This window comes from Myxine glutinosa, chromosome 7 (assembly GCF_964187855.1).
Source record: "Myxine glutinosa chromosome 7, kmMyxGlut1.1, whole genome shotgun sequence".
In the NCBI taxonomy this organism is placed as follows: Eukaryota; Metazoa; Chordata; class Myxini; order Myxiniformes; family Myxinidae; genus Myxine; species Myxine glutinosa.
In genome coordinates, this window is record NC_136267.1 from 125,698,233 (window position 1) to 125,715,455 (window position 17,223).

Genomic DNA, 17,223 nt, shown 5'->3' on the forward strand with positions numbered 1-17,223 from the left:
CATGATGCAGAAATTTCACTTTGGTTTAGCTTCTGATGCAAAAGAAGGAGAAAGTTTTGTTCCTCGATTTAATTCTTCCCATTCTTTCTCTCAACCTACTATGGTGTTGGTTGTGAGATCAAAGAAGAACAATAAATCATTTTGAGCTGAATGAGTTCAGCTCTTTGAGTCAGTATTTTGTAAATTGCATGAACATTGAGATAATCACCATGCCTTGTATGGCCTTCTTTTGAGCCCGCTCTGCTCTGCAGAACTATGAATTCTCATTCACATAGCCTCAATCGACGAATAACGTTCAATATTACTTGCTGTTACACATTAGGGGAGTTTGATTGAAACCTGTTTTTTCCATTCAAATTTATCCAGTCCATTTTATGCAAGCAATAGTATTTATTTATTTAGCTGGAGGATAGGGGAGGGTTTTGTCACATGAAGGCCTAAAAATGTACATGTACTCCATTCCAGCGACAAGCACAGCAAAGCTTGAAGATCTGTCGTACTTGGACGAGCAGCGATGCACTCCCCTCCGCACATCGATCCGCATGCCGAGGCAACAGGCTGCGGCTGGGCGCCTTCAACAGGAGCTGCGAGGTATGTATAGAATTCCCACCTCCCCCCCCCCCACCCCTGCCACCCCTTGCCCCCTCCCCCCTACCACCACCATCTTTTTGCAGCCCAAATGGCTATCTACAATCTCTCTCTCTTCTCTCTCTCTCTCTCTCTCTCTCTCTCTCTCTGTCTCTCTGTCTCTCTGTCTCTCTGTCTCTCTGTCTCTCTGTCTCTCTCTCTCTCTCTCTCCTGTCCCATCATCGTTTGCTGAAAATGCACTTTTGCTTGCATTGGCATGCAGCACTATTTTGCACAGATGAACAATCCTTTGGGATTAGAATATGCAGCTCTATTGAGATTGCTTTGTGTTTGCCGCACAAGCACTAGTTCAGAATGCTCATGGTCAAGGCCACCATATAGGTTTGGAGGCAGGAGACTCACTGTGAAGGTGTTTGCTCACTGTTGCAGTTCGGTGCCCAATGGCCGTGAAATAGACTCACCGTTGAAGCCCCTCTGCCAGGAAGTGGAAATGGGTTGGTCAAATGGCTTTCTTGCTTTTGGAGAATATCTCAAAAATATGGTGCAATACATTATGGGCCGCTACCATGGATTGACAGCTGGATGATTTTCTTTCCTGTCAGCTTTTCCTTGATATGATAATGCAAAACAAATTTTAAAATATTAAATATATCCGAGACAGGAATACATCCTTGAAATTTTTTGTTCCTCCCATTTGTTATTTGATTGTTACAGTTGAGCTATGTAGGATTAAAAGGTATGTGTGTATTGTTTGGTTGTGTTTATATTTATTTCACCACTCATACAAAACCACTCATACATTTATTTCACCCATTATCGCATATGTGGTCCGTGGGATTTGAATCTGTGATCTTGGCATCACTAGCGATGGTTTCGGATGCGAATCCTGAACAGGAGACCCAAAAGGGGTTTTATTTTATGGTTTGTTTCTTTTTACAGAGATCGAAGCTCTTTAAGAGCTGACCAATGGAGTGATAGGCCCTCACCTACAATGTGGTAGAGGGGAACTGTAAGACAAAGGGATGGGGGAATTGGACAAGGAGCAAGTTGCACACAGGAAATTTGGGATCATTGTACGAGTATCTTTTTCTCCTTTTATTGTACTATATTTTATTTAACGGGTGTTTTATGACTCGCTTTGAATTCTCAGTACTGAACTTCCAAGCTATTTCTGTGACTCCCCATTCTATCTGTTTTCTTGACAGAGGAGCCAAATACAATGCCACATTTTATTTTATCAGAACAAATACACTGCCCAAAATCTATTTACAAAAACATCGTTCTCTATTCTAGCTGTGGCAGTCCTTGCAGAGAGCTTTCATGCAATTTCTTTCCATTAAATATGAAATTGATATGTACATACACTACTGGTCAAAAGTTTTAGAACACCTCAATTTTTCCAGTTTTTATTGAAACTTACGCAGTTTAATGGCTCGATGTACTCTGAAATTAAGCATAGAACAAATAAACAATTGGAGATTAAAAAAAAGAAATCATAGAATCATTTTGTTTAACAAAATTTAATTTATATTTTTGACTCAGCAAAGTAGCCACCTTTGGCAGATATAACCACCAAACACACTCGTGGCATTCTTTCTACAATGGAAATCAAATATTGTTCGGGAAGTTCTTCCCAACACTGTTACAGAAGTTCCCACAAATGTGTTGCACTTGTAGGTTGCTTTGCTTTCACCCTTCTGTCCAGTTCATCCCAAACCAGCTCGATGGGGTTTAAGTCTGGAGACTGTGCTGGCCATTCCATGATTTGAAGCCTATCGTCTTGTTCTATTCCTCGAAGGTAGTTTTGACATAACCTGGAGGTGTGTTTAGGGTCATTATCTTGCTGTAGGATGAACCCCTGATCACCCTGGCGTATACCAGAGGGTATTGCATGGCGCTGCAAAATGCTGTAGTAGCCCTTTTGGTTCAGGGTGCCAGTCACTCTGTGCAAGTCGCTGACTCTGGATCCAGCAAAAGAGCCCCAGACCATCACGCTTCCTCCTCCATGTTTGACAGTTGGTGTCACACACTGAGGAACCATCCTTTCGCCTACTCGACGGCGTACAAAAACCCTGCATGATGAACCAAAGATTTCAAATTTTGATTCATCGGTCCATAAGACCCTCTTCCATTCTTCAGTAGTCCACAGGCGGTGCTTCATGGCCCAGGCAAGCCTCTTTTTCTTATTTTGCCATCTTAGCAATGGCTTTCTTACTGCTACTCGACCTGTCAAACCTGCAGCCCGAAGTCTCCCTCTTCTCAGTTGAAACTGAGACTTGCTTACTTCGACCAGTGTTTTGCTGTGCTTGAAGCTGTTGTCCTGTGAGCCGCCTATCATGCAAGCTGTTGACTCTCAGAAACTTGTCTTCTGATTCTGTTGTGGCTTTGGGTCTGCCAGACCTCTTCCTGTCAGAGTTTCCTCCAGTTTCCAAGTGCCTTTTGATGCTGTAGGAAACTGTACTCACTGACGCATTGCCTTTCTTTGCAATTTCTCTAAAGGAAAGACCTACACTTTTAAGGGTTATAATGGTCTGTCTGTCTTCCTGTGTTAATTGCCTTTTTCTCGCCATTATGATAGCAATATACTACTTCCTGCAGTGCAATATTGTCCAAATAATGCTTCAGAGGGTGTAATAACAGTCTGTTCCAATACTGCTTTTATACAGACAGGGGGTTTGTAATCAAGTAATCAGCAGAGGTTGGGACACCTGTAGGAATTGTTTGCATCAACTTTCAAGGCTTAATTTTCTTACATTTCTGCAGAACAGCTGTAAGTTGTTAACCCATTACTTGTTCCCTGAAGAAGGCCTTTTTTTTTTTTTTTTGTACAATATAACTGTGCAATTTACATTATTTCCCCGTTTTTGCGAACCTAAACTTTTTTTTAAACCTCGAGCAGTTTACTGCTTACCTTTGTACCATTTCAGGTTATTCACTGGACTTGAATTGCTTAACTTTCAATAAAAAACTGGAAAAATTGAGGTGTTCTAAAACTTTTGACCGGTAGTGTATTGTTTAAGACTTCGGAATGCTTATGAAATGCACATTGATCTGCACACCCTAAGATAAGTCACCATCAGCGGTAATACACAATTTCAGTGTCATTTTTGCAATTCAGCCATTCTGTGCTGAGACGTTATGCGACGTACTCATATTTGCTAACACAGAGGTCAGCTCTAATCCTGTATTATGTAAACACCTATGGAATTAGGGGATTGCGGTAAATTGTGAAAATGAGATTGAGAAAAGGAAAAGTTGGATGAAGGCTGAAACGAATGGGCAAGATATGCGAGTTTGGGGGTGAGGAGGAAGAAAAGAGGAAGTAGGTTTTGGAAGAGATGGGATTCATGTGAGGGAAGAAGGGAAATGACAGGCAAGCAATATGTGTTTGGGGGAAAGAGAGTGGAAGTTGTGAAACGTTCTGCCGTTTTTGCACAAAACATTAATAGATGGCCTCGTATTTGGATAAAAGCTAGTACTTCTTTGTCATGATGTATTTGGTCATGACACTCCTAACTCACTCTTGCTACATGTGTTCTTCATTTCCTTTATTCATAGCATATAGTGTGTTCATCCATTTAGTGTTCAGCATGTGGTTGCTTGGTTGCACCATTGCTGGGAATGTGACAGTGCTGCTGATGCAGTGCAACCTGTAGGTTAGGTTAGGAATCTAAAATGAGTTCAGGGTGCCTGCGATAGCTCGCCTACCCTTCATGGAGGACACCATAGTATCTTTAATGCCCACCAACTAATGCCAGCAGACGGGACATCCAGTTGAATGTCAATCCGAATGACGGCACACGCATTGATGCCTCACCCTGGCTGTGAGACACCGGGATGACAGTTTATAGCTGGGTCGAGATTAATACAGTGCCTTCAGAAAGTATTCACACCCCTCGACTTTTTTCACATTTTCTTGTGCTCCAGCTTGAGTTTAAAATTGATTAAAACTGATTGAATTTTAAAACTGATGAAAATTAAAAATGGATTAAAACATTTTTTGTTACTGATCTACACACAATACCCCATAATGTCAGTGGAATTTTAATTTTTTTTTAATTTTTACAACAATTTAAAGTTAAATACAGAATTCATACAAGTATTTAGCCATCTGAGTCAATACTTCATAGAAGCACTATTGGCAGTGATTACAGCTTCAGGTCTTCTTGGGTATGTCTGTATCGGTTTTGCACATCTGGATTTGGGGAGTTTCTCCCATTATTTCTTGCAGATTTGCTCAAGCTCTGTCAAGTTGGATGGGGAGTGTCGGTGAACTACAGTATTCAAGTTTTTCCGCAGATTCTCAATGGGATTTAAATCTGTGCTTTGGCTGGGCTGCTCAAGGACTTTCATGTTCTTGTTCTGAAGCGATTCCAGTGTTGCTTTTTTCTGTATGCTTGGGGTCATTGTCCTGTTGGAACGTAAATCTTCGCTTCGATCTAAGGTCTTTTTAACTCTGGAGCAGGTTATCATCATGGATTTGGCTTTATATGGCTCCATTCATTGTTCCTTTATCCTTGCAAGTCTTTCAGTCCCTGCTGCTGAAAAGCATCCCCATAGCATGATGCTGACTCCCCCATGTGTCGTGGTACTAATGGTGTTAGATGGGTGATGGGCTGTGCTCGGTTTCTGCCAGATGTAGCACTTTGCCTTCAGGCCAAATAGTTAAATTTTCGGCTCATCAAACCACATAAACTTTTGCCTCATGCTCTGAGCCATTCACGTGCCCTTTTGCACGTGCCTCACCACATACAAAGCTTTCATCCGCAGCTCAATGGAATACTGCTCTCCCCTCTGGGCTGATGCTCCTGCCTCACATCTAGCTCGGCTTCACGCGGTTGAAACTAAAGCATTCAGAATCATTGGAATCTCCCGCGATGAAGCCGATTCTGAGGGCCTATCACTTCCTTACCGCAGGCAGGTTGGTGGTCTTTCTGTCTTCTACCGACTCCTCTCCGGACTTGCTCCCCCTGCTCTGTCTGTGCTCTGCCCCCCCCCCACCCCCCCAAATATTCCCGCAGGACGCACAAGATCTGCCAGCAACCCTTTCTGGTGAAACTGCCAAAATCAAGACTCTCTGCTCACCTTCACTCTTTCATTCCTCTTTTCTCCCACCTCTGGAACAAACTCCCTCACGCTCTTCAATACCACTCCTCCTTCCAGGTCTTTAAAACAGCTGTTCACCACCATCTCTTATCTTCCCCCATCCAAAACCTTCATCTTTTCTACCCCCGTTAATTCACCCCAGATCTACTTTTTTGAAATACCGACTTCTTCTCTGAAATTCCTAGTAGTGTTCATTTGCTTTATACCGTGTGCCCCCTACTCCCTCCTCCCCCAGCCCTCTCCCTTCCACAGATATACCGACTTTCCTGTTCTTTACTGTTGTTGTGCTTGTGTGCTTCCCTCTCTCTCTCCCTCTTGTCTCCCGCTCCCTTCATTATGTGTTTTGTGTATCTGTGCATGTTTTCATGTTTAATGTGTTAGCTCTTACACGAACCTCGAGTCTGTATACCAAAAAAAAAAATTCCAGGTATGCTGTCATGTGCATGTTTCTCAGGCATGGCTTCCGTCTGGCCACTCTCCCATAAAGCCTAGATTTTTGAAGTGCTGCAGAGACAGTTGTCCTTCCAGCAAGTTCTCCCATCTCAACCAAGGAACTCTGTAATTCTGTCAGAGTGGTCATTGGATTATAATTATTCCTCACCTCTCTGACCAAGGTCCTTCTTGCCCAGTTGCTCAGTTTGGTTGGACGGCCAACTCTAGGAAGAGTCTGGGTAGTTCCATATGTTTTTGATTTCCCAATAATGGAGCTCACTGTGCTCTTGGGAACTTTTTATGCACCAGAAATTGTTTTATTCTCTTCCCCAGATCTATGCCTCCTCACAATTCTATCTTGGAGTTATACGGACTATTCCTTGGTCTTCATGGAGTTTCTGCTCTGACATGCAATGTCAAGTGTGGACCTTATATAAAAAGGTGTTTTTCTTTCTAAATCCTGTTCAATCAATTTAATTGGCCATAGGTGGACTCCAGTCAAGTTGTAGAGACATCTCAAAGATGATGAAAGGGAATTCGATGCACCTGAACTCAATTTGGAGTGGTATAGCAAGGAGGTTGAATACTTATTGACTCGAGACTTTTCAGCTTTGCATTTTTAATTGATTTGTGAAAATGTCTAAAAAGAAAATTCCACTTTGGGATATGGGATGGGGTATTATGTGTAGATCAGTGACAAAAAAAATCTGTTTAATCCACTTTAAATTTAGTCTGTAACACAACTAAATGTGAAAAAAGTCGAAGGGTGTGAATACTTTCTGAAGGCACTGTAGCATAGCTTAATGCAAATGTTACAATGTGAAGAGCACCATAGTTTTTTTGGTTTATAGTTTGAACAGCAACAAAATGTGTAAGAATATTAATTGTGGCCTGCATGAAGGAAGACATTTGTAAATTTACAAGTATTAAAGAAAATTGTATTTTTTAAATTTCTGTGCAGTTTATTTTTCTTCTCAACCATTGAGCTGGGTTTGTGCTTGATTCATTTTACTCACTTGATGCTGTTGCCTTCTTTTTTTTCTTACTACCAACAGCGCGGTTCTCTCCATACCAAGCCCCTGAATCTGTACTCAAGCCCCTTCTGTTTGAGGTTCCGAGCGTCACGGCCGACTCGATGTTTGTGGGTCGTGACTGGCTCTTCCATGAGATCGGCACCCAGCTGGGAGGCTCTGACCCCGAGTGCAACCGCGGTTCTGTTGTGTTGGGAGAAGTGGGTTATGGGAAGACGGCCATCATTTCGCGTCTTGTTGCTCTCAGCTGCCATGGAAACCGCATGCGGCAGATCGTGTCTAGTGGGGGCTTACCCACACTGCGCTGTAAGTCATTGTTGAGAACCCTGACATGGATTATCATTGCACTTGATGCAGTAACTAATACACATTAAGCAATAATATTCTGCATTTTTCATCAATCTTGTTGTCTTATTAGTTGCTGTGAGACAAATGCCAAATACAGTATTTATGTTTTCCGAACGAAAATGGTTCCAATTTTATCATGTGTCATCCCTCTGATGGACATTGAGCTGGGTGTCTTGCCTGTTAGCATTAGTTTGGGGAGGTTAAAGATCCATCGGTGCCTTTTGTGAATTGTAGGCGAGTTATCACTCACGCCCTGAACAAATTATTTATAATTACTTTAATTAACAGGATTATAAATAAATTCATATATGCGGGAAAATTACACATCCAGACCAGGAATCGAGCCCAGGTCCTCTGGCGAACCATACCAATGCTCTGCTATCTGGGCAACCATGACCAAGCATGCAATTTTCCCACACACATAGTTGCCACTCTCTTTCCGTCAATGCTTCCGGGGCACTCACTGCCAACCGTAGGAGCACCAACGGCCTGATCACGAGTGGGTATTCCTCCAAATGTGTATGAATGAATGAATGTTCGTTTTAAGGCCAATTTTCCCTGCTATAGCGAGGGTTAGCCTTGCGGGCCCCATGACAATCATGGTTCCCTGTTTGAGGCAATGTTTTTATGGCCGGATGCCCTTCCTGACGCCAACCCTCGGTCACGCTCTTACGATGCGCAGGGATACGGTGTACCTATTCTAGATCGGGGTACACACCGGGATCATTCATCCCAGCAAGCTGGTACTCGATTTGCCGACCTCGGAAGGATGACAGGCTGAGTCAACCCCCCTGGCGTTAATTCAGCGATCGACCGGGATTCGAACCCGATTCCTCCAAATGTGTCCGCTATTATAAACACCACTGGGGGCGTAGACGCAATTATATAAATGAACAGGATTATAATTAATTAATTGACATATGTGGAAAAGGGAAGAAATTGCATGCTTTTCAGGGTCACCCAGATAGCTCAGGTGGCTGAGCACTGGTACGGTTTACCAGAGGACCTGGGTTCGATTCCTGGTCTGGGTATGTAATTTTCCCACATCAGTAAATTAAATTATTTATAATTAATGTCCTAATTACCACTGGGAAAGCAAAGGCAAATCAACCACTGCAATTCCCACTCTTAAAGAGAGGGAGGGAGAGAAAGATAGAAAGAGAGAAAGAGAAAAGACACACAGAGAGGAGAGACACAGATTCATAATCTTCGTTTAGATTTCAATTGTGCTTGGCCAATAATCCCATTTTGAAGCAGCTTCTTTGAAATGGAAATAATATATTTCCAAATATTTATTCTAGCATAGTACATGGTGTTGTGTACTTTTGATGCAAAATTTGCTATACTAGTGGAACCAAGGTTTTTTGGCATCCTAATACCATAGGCAACAAGACTAGAGTTGGTTCCATTTTTTTCAACGGCGTCTGCGGCGGCCATTTTGAAATTCAAAATGGCCGCCATATTTTGGACGTTTGTCCATATCTTTTTACATAAAACACTTTGACCATTTTTCTGGCATTTCTATAATTCCTTGTACAGAAAATCCACTAGAACACTTTTATCCAATCAACAAAAATTATTTGTGTAATATCAGCCATCTTGAAAGCAAGGGATTTATGTAAAATCACGTGGAAAGAATATTAAATTGTTTCGCATCTTGAATTACAGAGCCAGATGGCTATTTTCTGTTAGCTTGTTGGTATTTCCCATCAAACACACATATTGATGTTCTTATAATATGGCTGTGTAATCCTTCAAATGTAATTGGTTGATGAGGCAATACATTCCACCAAAATGGTGGGTACTTAGCCTATACCAATATGTCTCTAGGCAATTTTGACAGTTGATGATGATGATGATGGAATTGGAATTGGTGAGGCTCATTGTGTTGCTTGTTGACACTTTGCAAACTGATTGAGCATTATCGGACTGAAAAAGTAGAGAAAATGATTCCATCATATTTTAAGTGTTTGCAGTGGCAATACAACTCCAAGCTTAAAGAATTATTATTATTATTATTATTATTATTATTATTATTATTATTATACTACTACTACTACTACTACTACTACTACTACCACTACTACCACTACCACCACTACCACCACTACTACTACCACCACTGCTACTACCACCACTACTACTACCACCACTACTACTACCACCACTACTACTACCACCACTACTACTATTACCACTACCACCACTACCACTACCACTACTACCACTACTACCACTACTACTACTACTACTACTACTACTACTACCACTACTACTACCACTACTACTACTACCACTACTACCACTACTACTACTACCACCACTACTACTACCACTACTACCACTACTACCACTACCACCACTACCACTACCACCACTACCACTACTACCACTACTACCACTACTACTACTACTACTACTACTACTACCACTACTACTACCACTACTACTACTACCACTACTACCACTACTACTACTACCACCACTACTACTACCACTACTACCACTACTACCACTACTACTACCACTACTACTACCACTACTACCACTACTACTACTACTACTACTACCACTACTACTACCACCACCACCACCACCACCACCACTACTACTACTACTACCTATTAATTCCACCTTATTGTGGGGTTTGCCAAGGGAGAAGTTTGGCGCAGCCTTTGTCATGAACCGGCTGCCCAGGCCTAATGTATCACTGCAGTTTATTTCGTCAGGAATTTTGGCATTTTCTCAAGGTGTTGGCGATAACTCGTCTACTATTCACAAACGACACCACTTTGTCGTTGTCATCCACTAACTATTGCTGAGAAATGGTACACCCAGTTTAACGTCTATCCAAGGGACGGTGTACTTTGGGATTCAATACCCTGCTTATGAATCACCAATCTGACAGTTTTTTAACGGGTCAAGAATTAAACCCTGGCTACACAGCTCGCAGGTAAGATAGGTAAAACGAAATTAAAAGGGGAAAATTATTGAAAAATTAAAATTAAAATGAACGTCTAAATGAATGAAAAGCGCTCGTTGATTCAGTCGGGAGCCGATCCTGTATATTTGCTCTTTATGCTTGTGACTTTCCATGGTGCTGAAATGGGGAAAAACACCAGAGATTGCCAGGTGATTGAAGGATTGTCTGGGAAGATTGAAGTGTAAAGCAATCATCTTGGAGAGGTCTGTGCCATTTGTTCTTGCATTGAGCAAATGTTCATGGAAGTGACTACCCAGTCTCACCGATGTACATGTTCTTGCAGAGAATGTACATGATTTTGTAGATCATGTTCACCAAGGTGCAGTCGATGTGGTCCATTACTTTAATACTGCTATTGGGTCCTAAGAGTGAAGTGTTGTCTTGAGAACTGGACAGGCATTGAAGCATCTCCGTGACTGAGAGCTTGAACGTTCCTGGTCGGAGGTTTGACACTAGCCTTAATGACCAAGACTATTTCCTCATTCTTTCGTCCTGGTGCTTTGCAGAGGGGGAATAAGTTTTTTGCAGTTGTACATATGGTGATAAGTCAGATGGATTGAAAAGTTTATTGGCCTTCTTGTTTGATTTAGCTTGTGGCTGTTTAACAAATCTTACAGAAATCCTACTATACTCAACTAGAACGGCACTCGGTAGGAGGCATACCTCCGCCAGGCTGAACAGTTTATGTATTGTATTCCACCGGTAGGCCGAATCTGGAATCGGACCTGAACTGAAATCGAATCGGCTTGTTCTTGTCACTTAACCAACTCGTCCACTTAGTTTTGTCATAACTCGTCCACAACTTTTTGAAATATGATGCTATATGTCGTTTTTGGCCCTATCACTCAGTGGTGAAGAATCACTTGACATTCTCAATGACGATGATGACTTTTCAATGATTATTAAGGGAGCTGGTGTTTCGTGTTTCGAGTTCCTGAAATATAGATTTTTGGTTTCGTGTTAGTCAAATTCTTGCTTAAACGGAACAGGTATATGTGAGTGGAAAATACAGACCCTTACATTTCTTCATTTAACAAGCTCGTCCAGCCTGCTTCTCTGATAAAAAAAAGAATCAAACATCGGGAAAGGGACATACCGATTTTTATTTTTTCTCTCAGTTACCAGTGTTTATCAAGTAGATCTGTTAACAGATATAGTAGGAGAAAGAAACGTGGCAGCTGAGGAAGTTACTGGAAAAGCCGAGAATATTGACTGTCCAAACAACCACCCACGCTGTCCTCTGCCATGAATGCACTGTTTGGGGAGTGAAACGGTTAAGTTGTGCGAAGAGCAAGAGTGCCGTATATAGTGCAAAGAATGATAAGGAACGAAGCCGGTATCGATTATGACAAAGCCTACTTTATTAAATTCCTATAGCTTCGAGGGCAGTGATAAAGGCATCGATTTTTACAAAGGAGAGTGAAGCATTCCCTGAGGATATGTGCAATTTTCACGTATGGTGGTTGCATTATCTGCGGTTTAGTCTTGTTGCCATACGAACCGTAGCCCTCTTAAAGCAAGCCACACATGTAAATGGACTAATTTTGGGTAGTAATATATAAATGGCAGTGAGAAAACCTTTGTGTGCGACCAGTTCTGTTGATGTTGAACACTTGGCAATGCATGTAATACATTGTAATAGTAACTGGATATCATCACAAGTGAGATGAAATACTCAGTTGTTGAGAAGAGCTAATGCAAATACTTCTGGAAGTATGCAGTTGTAGTGTAACCGCAGATAATGCTACCACTATACAGTAAGGCACATGATCTCAGGTGTTAAAAATCGTATCTTAATACACCATCTCGTATTAATTTGAAAGTTTTAATGGAAGGAGATGTGATGGCACGATTTGTAATGCAATGCCCCGCCTGCAAAGCACCAATCTGACAGTGCCCGAGAAGGAATTCATTACAGAGGAATTTGTGCACCATGGTAATGATTGGAATTTTAATATGTACCAGGTTTTGTTGCCTGCCAAGCATATAAAGTTCGGCCTAAAATTAAAATATCCATGTTGGAAATGGATATTGTCGCTCTTCAACCATGCCTCTGCGTTTAATGAACTTTATTTATCCCAGCGAGTTGTCGATTCCAAATATTGTTTCGTTTTTTGGTTTGCAAAACGTTTGCTCCTGTATGTGATCATGTTTCCTCGGCAACGTTGTCCTATCGTACTGAGTTGAACTTCCCTTCCCGTTATTCTGTAAGCCAATATTCTCCCATTTTCTCACAAATTCTCATATCCGAGTTGCTCTTTTTAACACGTTCTCTTACCATTGGCCAGTACCTCGCCTACATGAGCACATTTCCGACATGGGTGTAGATTTGCTGTCAAACATAAATATGGCTGTCACCTGTTAATACAACAACGGACACTGAAATAACTCTGCAGAGTTTTCACTTTTCTCACTGCCCAAGAGAATGGCCAAATAATCTGTCCAAATCGGCTCTTTCAACACACATATTGACTCCATTAATTGACATTCTTATGTCAAACAATTTTGCATTTACGTTTTGGCTCATCCATAAAATAAGAATCTTTTACAAAGGTCCAAACTAACGTGCTTTGTTTCTTGGTGGTTTCTTAAGATTTCCTGTCAACGTTACTAATTTGGCCTCAAAAGATACTGATTGTAGGGGCTTTTAATACCCATGCTGAATACCTCCATGATTCACTTTGATGAATGTTTCTCCAATTGCATGATGGATATTTACAATTGATGGATCAAAGTAGTTTTGTTTTTTTTGTATACAGAATCGAGGCTCGTGTAAGAGCTAACACATTGAACATGAAAACATGCACAGACACATAAAACATACAATGAAGGGAGCAGGAGACAAGAGGGGGAGAGAGGGAAGCACACAAACACAACAACAGTAGAGAACATGGACATCAGTAGATCTGTGGAGGGAGGAGGGCTGGGGGAGGTAGGAGGGGTACATGGTATAAAGCAAATTAACACGACTAGAAATTTCAGAAAAGAAATTGGGGATTGAAAGAGGTGGATTTGAGGTGATTTAATGGTGGTAGAAAAGATCAAGGTTTTGGATGGGGGAAGATAAGAGATGGTGGTGAACAGCTGTTTTAAAGACCTGGAGGGAGGAGAGGGATTGAAGAGAGTGTGGGAGTTTGTTCCAGAGGCGGGAGAAAAAAGGAATGAAAGAGTGAAGGTGAGAAGAGAGTCTTGATTTTGGCAGTTTCACCAGAAGAGGGTTGCTGTCAGATCTTGTGCATCCTGCAGGAATATTTGGCAGACAGAGCACAGACAGAGCAGGGGGGGGCAAGGCCGGAGAGGACTCGGTAGAAGAAAGAAAGATCACCGACCTACCTGCGGTGAGAGAGAGAAAGGCCCTCAGAATCGGCTTCATCGTGGGAGATTCCAATGATTCTGAATGCTTTGGTTTCAGCTGTGTGAAGCCGAGCTAGGTGTAAGGCAGAAGCACCAGCCCAGAGGGGACAGCAGTATTCCATTGTGCTGTGGATGAAAGCTTTGTATGTGATGAGTTGCTCAGAAGTGCCCAGAAAGGACATCGCACGACGGAGGATGCCCAGTCGGAAACTGGCTTTGGAGACCAACTTGGAAATGTAGTTTACCCAGGAAAAATCATGGCAGATAGTGAGACCCAAAAGCTTGAGTGACAGAACTTCTTCAAAGAGGATTGTTCAGAAAGGAGATTGGAGGGTTGTCCAGAAGGTCTTTTCAGAGAGACAAAGTGTGAGTGTGAGATTTGTCAAGATTGAAATACATGTTCCACTTGTTTGACCAGTTTGTGATATTGTCCAGGTCTGCAAAGAGTGAAGATGCTGCTGCCTGCTGATCTGAGGGTTGATATGTGGAGCGGCAGAGAGTGGAGTCATCAGCAAAGAGATGGAGAGGATTTTCCAGAGAGTCGAAGAGATCATTAATGAAGACCAGAAAAAGCACAGTGCCCAGAACACTGCCTTGGGGAACTCTAGCATGAACAGGAAGGGGAGATGAGAGAACTCTGGCCTCTGGACAGATGAGAGAATTCAGGGCCACACGTTGACTGCGACCAGAAAGGATTTGTGCAAGATTTTTATGTCTGCAAATGATTTTATTTCTGCAAGCCATGCGTGGAGGTATCCATCTCCATAGGAGGAGAGTTTGGTGAGTAGAGCGGGATGCCAGACCGTATTGAAGGCACGAAATATGTCAAGGGAGACAGCTCTGATTTCCTGTTTGGCATTGAGGACTTCCATCGATTGTTGATACAGCAGAAGCAGCATGTCCAGAGTAGAATGATCTGGTCCGAAGGTCAGAATGAAGTTTATCCCACAATGTCGATGTTGTGACTGTCATTGATTTATAGATATTTCTTTCATTTTAAAAAAAAATACCTGCAATGATTTTGTCTTATGTTTTAAAGTAATTGCCTTTAGGAGCTCCCACAGGAAGTTATCCTGGCAAGGTACTCTGATGACATCAATGAGCGATAGTGCAAAGTAAGGAAGTGACGAGTTAAAAAAAGAGGAGAAAGTAAAAGAAGAAATACATTAATAGAGTTAAAATCCGAGGATCATATTTTTGCCATACCTTTAATTTGATACACCTTTTTATTTTTAATTTAAACCAGCCTGGAGCCAGCAGGTGGTTACATCATTCTAACCACTGGTAGAGCTAACTCCTGCAAATCTGCAATGGATGGTGCAATGACTGGTGTGGATGGGAACAGATTCCAGATGCTTGTAGTTCTTGGGAAGAATGAAAAGTTGAAACAATCAATTGTAGCTCCTGGTATGAGATATTTGAGTTGATTTATCGTTTCTCCTGAATAATGTGGCAGGTATAATAATGGTTGGAAATAAGTCTTTAACTCGATTGTACTGGTTTTATAAAACATTGGGCATTGTGCCAGAAGTCGAGGTCCATGTAAAGTCTCATCCCAAATTTTAAACCAGCGTTGATGTTGAGGCAGAGATGGTTCAACAGTAATCACGATAAAAAAGTGGGCGATAGTCATGTGTACTTGCTCAAGGCATTTATGGCTGAATCGGTACAAGGGTTCCAAGCACGGTGTTCCAGGTGAAGTGTTACGGATTCGGCCCTAATTATTGTTGGTATTATTATTATTGTTGGTTCTCAGTAAGGGTTATTGTGGTTAAAAGGTTTAAAAGCGCTCCGGGTAAAATGTGGCCGGAAAATCCGGATCGTGACCCGGAAGAGAAAGGGAGCGAGGGAGAAGAGGCCTGAGGAGATCGTGAAAAGACGTTTTTGTGGAAGCTCCGGACCGAGCGGTCGAGCGTACAGTGCGAGTGAACTTTGCGTCCTTGAAAGGAAGTTCGTGCGATAGGTGATATCGCCGGAGTGCTGTGGAGCCTGGGTAGTCGGGTATCTGCTTTGAGGTTCCGGAGTATCCTTGCCTTAAAGCCCCGGCTCGAGTGAAAGCCGTCCGCCATTTCGCCACGTGCGCTACCTTCAGTGATCACACGCCATGGCGAGATCACGGCGAGGTCACGTCTTTTCGAAGCTGTTCCATGCGCTCACGCTTTCGAAGCTAAGTGATCTTTCACATTTGTGTTTTTGTCGTATCTTTATCTTTCTTTCGGTGCATGTACCTATTGGGGTGACTTTAATAGGTTTCTCGGTGTTGGTTTTTCATACCTGTGTACAGAATCGTCGGTTTTTTCGTATCGTGTATTCTGAGGCCTAGTGTAGTACTAGTAGGCTACCGTGTCCTCAGACCTTGGCTTGAGGCTTTTGTTTTTTGTCTCAGCGGTTCTTCGATCGCGCTGCAACTACTTTCGGTCTCTGTTTTTCACGGTCTTTTCACCCATACTCCCTTGTTTTAAAATCTCCAAAAAAAATCCCAAAATTTTTTTTCCTTCCCTGTTCTTATCCGCTTGTGCGTTCTTATTTGTTCTTTCGTTCTTCGTTCTTTTGCTCTTTCGTTCTTCGTTATTTGTTCTTTCGTTCTTCGACCACGTTGTTCGAGATCACGTGATCAAGTTGTTAATACATGTTTCATCTGTCCCCTGAAGAACTTTATTATTATGTCATATTCTACAACACTTTTTTCTACTTCTTCTATAAAAGGATGCTTTCGACTTGCTCACCAATTCTATTCATTCAAATTCCATCTCTTACAGTGCATCTTTCATTCATTCCCTAAACTCTCCAGAACTCCACCCATCCTTCAGCGTCCTCAAACGTATTTTTGACTCTAATGTCTCAAGAAACTCATTTTGCAATAAATGTTCGTTTCCCATAAATCGTACACTTTTCAAAATCCAATCACACCCCTCCCCTCCAAATCTTCCCCATCACCCATCTCTGTCGAATCTTCCCCCTTGCCCCTCCCCCCCAAATCTTCCCAAACACCCATCCCTTTCAAATCTCCCCCCTGCCCCTTCCCTCCTAAACTCCCCCCACACCCCTCCCCTCCGAGACTCTCCCTCACTCCTCCCCTCCTAGACTCCCCTCTCACCCCTCCTCCTAAAAGCGTCCTCCCCGCTTCTTCCCCCTTCCAACTTTCACCTTCATCTTCCTCAACCTTCTGCCTCACTCTTCCCCATCCTCAAATAACACCTCACTGCGCCTCACCCAAACACCATCAAACCTTTTGTCTGCTCCATTCTTCCCTTTCTCCAAGCTATTCTGTAATCTCTGACACACCTGCAACAGCTCTCCCTACCTCTTCCTCCTCTTCCACATCCTGCCCTACCGCTCCCCCCCCCCCCCCCCCCCTGTTCTGTATCCGATGCTCCCCCT

General features: G+C 42.4%; 1 protein-coding gene across 4 annotated transcripts in view; it reads left to right on the forward strand.

Moving 5' to 3' along the window:
- The window catches only part of LOC137431634 (protein TANC2), a 384,138-nt gene that overhangs the window by 209,189 nt on the left and 157,726 nt on the right, over nucleotides 1-17,223 (forward strand). For all 4 annotated transcript variants that reach the window (XM_068123171.2, XM_078782260.1, XM_068123170.2 and 1 more), the window contains 2 exons: nucleotides 466-591; nucleotides 7,182-7,463. In XM_068123171.2, the coding sequence (XP_067979272.2) occupies nucleotides 466-591; nucleotides 7,182-7,463 (408 nt within the window). The remainder of the gene's footprint in view (nucleotides 1-465; nucleotides 592-7,181; nucleotides 7,464-17,223) is intronic.